General features: G+C 46.5%; 1 protein-coding gene across 1 annotated transcript in view; it reads left to right on the forward strand.

The window, feature by feature from the left end:
* The first annotated feature begins 249 nt into the window (after positions 1–249).
* Positions 250–7,437, forward strand: part of LOC122562350 (epsin-2-like) — a 48,549-nt gene continuing 41,361 nt past the window's right edge. Inside the window, exons 1-2 of the mRNA XM_043715227.1 lie at positions 250–520; positions 1,471–2,175. Coding sequence (XP_043571162.1) covers positions 301–520; positions 1,471–2,175 — 925 coding nt within the window. The 5' untranslated portion in view covers positions 250–300. The remainder of the gene's footprint in view (positions 521–1,470; positions 2,176–7,437) is intronic.

The raw sequence follows: 7,437 nt of genomic DNA on the forward strand, positions 1-7,437 counted from the left end.
CCACCACAGTCGATCAGCTCCCCTCCTGTCCTTCCCCCCACAGTCGATCAGCTCTCCCTTCCCCCAACCAAGTCAATCAGCTCCAAAGGCGGGAGCTGAGGTATCGATAACCTTTTCTCTGGTCCAGAGCTTAAGTTCTTTTCCTGCCTCTCTCTATTTGGATTGAGTTAAAGTGAAGTCTGTGTAAATGGGGAAGCCTCACAGAGTGAGCTGAGCTGTCAAAAACAGACAACCCTTCATTCTGGCTTTCACAGACACTACAGTGTGGAGTAACCCCCTCTGCCTCTGTTCAAAACTGTGATGGTTCTCTCTAATGGGAGAATGGTGAATGCTAACGTTACAGTTAGTGAACACTCCCTGGATTCCAGCAATGGATTGATCTGGTTTGCTTCCCCTCCAGTCCGCCCTCCTGCTCTGTTTGACCTCAGAGTTGCTCTGTTTGACCTCAGAGTTGCTGGTTTTGCAAATCCTGCTCACTTTGTTTGGGAGTTGCTTACAGGACACATTTATCCAGCGATCGGTGAGTTCTGTAACGTATCTGAATGTGCTCTCAGTAATGTATCTGAATTTTAAAAATTTCCCACAGCTGATCTCTCTCTGGACAACAATCATTCAGTGGATAAACTGCAAGAACTTGTGTCCACCAATGGGTGTTTGAAAGTTGGGCTCACTAAATTCAGTCTGTCTTATTCTGCTCTAGTAATCTGAATGGACTGTCTCTCTTTCTGCTTTGGAGACCTCCCATTGATTCCATATTGCAGTGAGTACATTGAGCCAAGGAGAGCAAGGGGTGATTGCTTCAAGCTTGGACCCAGATAAAGTCACCTGCTCCATTGCAAAGGCAGTCAAAGTGTTCATTTCACTCACTGATTGAACTGAGAGGGAGTTGGCGGGCTACTGTAAGGTTGGCAGTGCTAATACCAGGCTGCATAGGGTTAGCACATTCCAAGTGAATGGAGAAACTGTTTGTGTGTGTGTGTGTGAGTGATCTCAGTTTCTGTGTGTGAGGGTGAGTGCTGAGGGAGGTGGGAAGTTTAAAGCATGGGGAGGGTGAACTGAGTGAGCAAAGTGGGTGATTGAAGTGGATGTGTTTGAGTGAGTGTGTGTGACTTGTGTGCAGACCTTAATCTGGGATGGTGGCTCTCAAAATGAATTTACAAATGAATTGGAATTAAAGCTTTAACTTTAAAAGCTGGCCTATTAGTGAGGGAGCCCCATCATTGCTTGAGTGTTTTGGTTGTAGCTCCCTGCTTCAGAATGCGGGGAGTCAGCACCAGAACCACTCCCCCCACCGGCAGCAGGGTGAGACCCTCTTCTGGGAGGGAGTTACTCAAGGGGACAGTGTGAGTTTGTAGATCTCTAAGATGACTCCTCTCATTCTTCCGCTCACAGCTGAGGCTCCCTGATTCTTGCTGGTGGTTGGGGACAAATCCTGATGGGATAGTGACCCCCTGTCCTCTTGGATTACAGTAATACAAACTCCCCGGGTCGAGTTGATTTGTCTCCAGTCGGGATTGAGTCGAAGACCGAGAATGGCCACCTCAGCGATTCGAAGACAAATGAAGAACATTGTCCATAATTACTCGGATGCCGAGATCAAAGTGCGAGAAGCCACATCCAATGACCCCTGGGGCCCACCCAGTTCCCTCATGTCCAACATTGCGGACCTGACCTTTAACGTGGTGGCATTTTCCGAGATCATGGGCATGATTTGGAAGCGTTTGAATGATCATGGGAAGAATTGGAGACATGTCTATAAGGCACTGACCCTGCTAGATTATTTGATCAAGACTGGTTCAGAGAAGGTGTCTCAGCAATGTAAGGAGAACATCTTCACTGTGCAGACTCTGAAGGATTTTCAGTACATTGACCGGGATGGGAAAGACCAAGGTATCAATGTGAGAGAGAAGGCCAAACAGTTGGTTGCTCTGCTGAAAGATGAAGAGCGTTTGCGCCAGGATCGAGCTCACGCACTGAAAACTAAAGAGAGGATGTCCCAGGTGGCTACAGGAATGGGCAGTAACCAACAAACAACCTTCGGTCGAGGATCCAGTCATCCAAACCTGTCTTCGTACAGTTATGGCGAGGATTTCAGAAAGTCTAGAGGTGGATCGCCTGTGTCTCTCAATGAATGTGAGTACAGCTACTGGCCTCGCTGCTGCATGACAATTTGCTGTGGCTTCTAGTTTCAGTTAAAGTTCTGTTTTTCTCAGAGGGTCAGAATCAGAGGTTGAGTTCAAACCAACTTCAGACTAACTCTGCCAACTGAAGGGTTGCTGCATTGTCAGAGATTTTGACATTAACTCCCAAGTCCCACAGGAGAGTTAAAAAAAAAACGATGATCCATTTGTCATCTCTGGATGTAAAAGGTCCTAAGGTACTATTCAAAGACAATCAGGAGCGATCCCCCAGCACTGAATTGGATGTAAAGGTTTTTGAGACATCCTGAGGTTGTGAAAGCCTAGACAGATATTGAAATAAACATACACACAGACATGTGCACACACGTGTGTGTGTGTGTATATACACATTTTCACATGTAAACGTGTACATATACATATACACGCGCACACATAAATGTGCATGCTGGCAAACAGGCATATGCACACACAGATGTACAGGCACACAAATGTGCAGAGACAAACTCCACTTTCTCACATTGGTTGATGGAATGGTTTGTTTCTTTGACTGTGGGTGTGGAGAGAATATCCCTAGGGTTTTGCATACTGACTGTATTCCCTAACTGTTGCTGGGAAGTGTGGGTGTGGTTGAGAACAGAGTCCCTTCTGCTGTGATTGAATTGCCTGTGAACTTTCGCTGTCCACTCTCCCATTGAGAATGTCTCTTCGAGCTCCCCAATACCGTAGCACAAGTTGGTATCGCCAGAAATGGGGTGGGTGTGTTAGAGGGGACTGCCTTGAGCAGAGTACAGGATAAAGTCCTTCACCTGCTCACATGGTGTGTTTCAGAATAGGCTGCGACTACGTCTGACAGAAAAGGACCTGGAAGCTTCCCATATTCTGTGGTTTTCAGATAGCACACAGGCTGGACAATTCTGGAAAGTTCACTGCGTTTGTAGAATTATCTCACGTTGCTTTGTGTTGTGAGTGTGTCTCCTATTTCACTTCTCAGATTGTAACTGTATCCATGACATCCTTCTCCCTCTTCTCAATCAGCTGAACCATTGTCCAGAAGGAACTCGTCCCATCAATTCCCTTTCCAAACCCTGTGGTGCTGTACATTAAATGAACAGGAACAAATGGTTCATCCTGGCACTGATTCTCGGAGGCCCTCTGTGCTGCTGACATGACCTGCAGCTGACCAGGCTCCTGTAACCCTTTAGAAACAATAGGGGACTCGGTCGGCTGGGCTACTGAGGAGTCAGTTTGCCTTCCCTGACAGTTTGATGCCTCTGCTTAGCTCCACTGGAGCCAGTAGGCTGTGAACCCAGGGATTACCTACACCTCTTGTAGGAGAGAACCACACCATGTAATCCAGGGAACACCTTGGACCAGGGAACAGGCAGTTCAGTTGACTACGGGGTCGCAGTGTTAAAAATTGATTCACAAGTTCAAATTTGAATTATTTATATCAAGGAGCATGATTATATTCTAATCAGTTATTCCTGGAAGCGTCAGTGACACTAGAAGCCAGGCAGAAATTTTCACTCCAAGATTTGATTAGGTTTGATGTGATGTGGGTCCCGGGCTGTAGGATTTGGAATGAATGTTTAGGTGGCCAGAGAATGAATTAACAGGGATCGACTGTGCCAAACAGCGGAAACATAGAACATAGAACAATACAGAACATGTCAGAAATTGCAACACCGGGTAATAGTCCGACAGGTTTATTTGAAACCATAAATTTTCGTAGCATTGCTTCTTCATCAGGTGAAGGGGCAACACTCCGAGAGCTTCTGATTTCAAATAAACCTGTTGGACTATAACCTGGTGTCATCTGACTTTGTCCACTCCAGTCGAACACCGGCACCTTGACAGAGTGAAAAAATGTTAATTTTAATTCAGATGCCCCTAACAGTGTAGTACACTGTGGTTATATTTCCCTTCATCTATGGGATGATCCCTAAATGCCCTTAGAAGGTGGTGTAGAGCTGCCACCTTGAATCACTGCAGTCTATGTGGTGTTAGCATACCCATGGTGCTGTTCACAGGTTCCAGGAGTTTGACCTAGCAATGGTGAAGGAACGGTGATTGAGTTCTCGGTCAGAACAGTGAGTGGCTTGAGAAGGAAAACGAGGTGGTTTGTCCATGCAGCTGTTACCTTTGTCCTTCTAGATGGCAGAGACCATGGATTTGCTGTTGAAGAGCTGCTCCAATTTATCTTACATTTGGTACACCCTGCTACCACTGCACCCACATGATGGAGGGCAGTGAGTATTGAGTTCAGTAGATGAGAATGGAACTGCTTTATCCTGAATGGCATCGAGTTTCTTTAGCATTGTTGAAGCTGCAGGGTGTAAAGCTGAGATTAGTGCAATGTTTACTGTTTGCTGCCTGTGACCTCAGCTGGTTTCCTCAGTGTACACAGTAATGGAGCAACACAGTTAGGCTCTGAGACAGCACAGAGCTTTCACAATCCTCAGGCAGGGGTCACTGGCTGAGATTGGAGTGAACTTCAATTCTCTGATCACTGCGTGGGATTCCGTGGCTTGTGCCAATATTGCTTTAACGCAATTCCAACTTCTTGCAGGAAGTTAGGGACAAAAGATCAAGGTCATTCTGGTTCACCATCCTGATGGCCACATGGTACAATGAGAAAACAAGACTCACTAGCATTTTTATAGTGCCTGTCACTACCTCAAGATATCCCAAAGTGCTTTACAGTCAATGAAGTACTTTTAAAGCTTGGCAACTGGAAAGATAGTAGCCAATTTAGACACAGCAAGATCCTACAAACAACTACATGATAATGACCAGAGAGTTTTTTTTAGGAAGATAGGTTGAAGGATAAATACTGGCCAGGCCACTTGAGAAACCTATCCTACTATAACCTGAATAATGTCCCAGATTCCCACTGAGAAAGCGATGGGGCTTCAACATCTGACAGAAAGTATTTTGACAATGCAGCATTGAATGTTTCAGACAGAATTTGGGATCCAGTGCAAACCATGAAGCAAACACAGAATGAGATTGTTCTAACTGCCCTAGATCTTCATTGCTAGTTTAATGTCAATATTACAGCAATGACGCACACATGTCTGTATCCTGGGCACTGAGTGCGAAGGGCATCAGTACGATGACCAGAAAACAAGTTCACAATCAATTCTTGCATCATTCCTCCTCATTTTTTTTTCCGTTTGGTACAAATGCACCTTTATGAGAAATTGCAGCAAAGTGTTGGGTGTTTTACAGCACTAATCATATTGCATAAGCATCCCAATTCCTTGTGATTTTGGCGAAATTGAAGACTCGTTATTGAGACTTGCACTGGGAAATGTGTTTCTTCGATAACATGACACTCCCTCAGTACTGACCACAGATACTGCGACGCGACTTCAAAACTAAACTCTGACAGTACAACACTCCCTCAATACTGATCTCTGACAGTGCCACACTCCATCAATACTGACCTGACAGTACGACACTCCGTCAATACTGACCTCCGACAGTGCCACACTCCCTCAATACTAACCTCCGACAGTGCCACACTCCCTCAATACTGACCTCTGACAGTGCGACACTCCCTCAATACCAGCCTCTGACAGTGCCACTCTCCTTCAATACTGACCACTGACAGTGCGACACTCCCTCAATACCAGCCTCTGACATTGCCACACTCCCTCAATACTAACCTCCGACAGTGCGACACTCGCTCAAAACTGATCTCTGACAGTGCCACACTCCATCAATACTGACCTCTGACAGTGCCACACTCCATCAATACTAACCTCCGACAGTGCGACACTCGCTCAATACTGACCTCTGACAGTGCCACACTCCATCAATACTGACCTCCGACAGTGCCACACTCTCTCAATACTGACCTCTGACAGTGCGACACTCCGTCAAAACTGACCTCCGAAAGTGCCACATTCCATCAATACTGACCTCCGACAGTGCCACACTCTCTCAATACTAACCTCCGACAGTGCCACACTCTCTCAATACTAACCTCCGACAGTGCGACACTCCGTCAAAACTGACCTCTGACAGTGCCACACTCTCTCAATAATGACCTCTGACAGTGCCACACTCCATCAATACTGACCTCCGACAGTGTGACATTCCCTCAATACTAACCTCTGACAGTGTGACATTCTCTCAGTACTGATCTCTGTGCAACACTCCCTCAATACTAACCTCTGACAGTGCCACTCTCCATCAATACTAACCTCCGAAAGTGCGACACTCCGTCAATACTAACCTCCGACAGTGCGACACTCCCTCAGTACTGACGTCTGACAGTGCCACACTCCCACAATACTAACCTCTGACAGTGCCACACTCCCTCAATACTAACCTCCGACAGTGCGACACTCGCTCAAAACTGACCTCTGACAGTGCCACACTCCATCAATACTGACCTCCGACAGTGCCACACTCCATCAATACTGACCTCCGACAGTGCCACCCTCCCTCAATACTAACCTCCGACGTTGCGACACTCCCTCAGTACTGACGCCTGAACTGCCACACTCCATCAATACAAACCTCCAACAGTGCCACACTCTCTCAATACTAACATCTGACGGTGCCACACTCCATCAGGACTAACCTCTGACAGTGCCACACTCCCTCAATACTAACCTCCGACAGTACCACACTCCCTCAGTACTGACATCCGACAGAGCGACACTCCTCAATACTACCCTCTGACAGTGTGACATTCTCTCAGTACTGACCATTGACAGTACCACACTCCCTCAATACGGAACTATGACAATGTGACACTCCCTCAGTAATGACCTCTGACAGTACCACTCTCCATCAATACTGACCTCTGACAGTGTGACACTCCCTCAATACTGACCACTGACCGTGTGACATTCCCTCAATACTAACCTCTGACAGTGTGACATTCTCTCAGTACTGACCATTGACAGTACCACACTCCCTCAATACGGAACTATGACAATGTGACACTCCCTCAGTAATGACCTCTGACAGTACCACTCTCCATCAATACTGACCTCTGACAGTGTGACACTCCCTCAATACTGACCACTGACCGTGTGACATTCCCTCAATACTAACCTCTGACAGTGTGACATTCTCTCAGTACTGATCTCTGACAGTGCAACACTCCCTCAATACTAACCTCTGACAGTGTGACATTCTCTCAGTACTGATCTCTGACAGTGCAACACTCCCTCAATACTAACCTCTGACAGTGTGACATTCTCTCAGTACTGATCTCTGACAGTGCAACACTCCCTCAATACTAACCTCTGACAGTGTGACATTCTCTCAGTACTGA

Source organism: Chiloscyllium plagiosum, chromosome 24, assembly GCF_004010195.1.
Source record: "Chiloscyllium plagiosum isolate BGI_BamShark_2017 chromosome 24, ASM401019v2, whole genome shotgun sequence".
In the NCBI taxonomy this organism is placed as follows: domain Eukaryota; kingdom Metazoa; phylum Chordata; class Chondrichthyes; order Orectolobiformes; family Hemiscylliidae; genus Chiloscyllium; species Chiloscyllium plagiosum.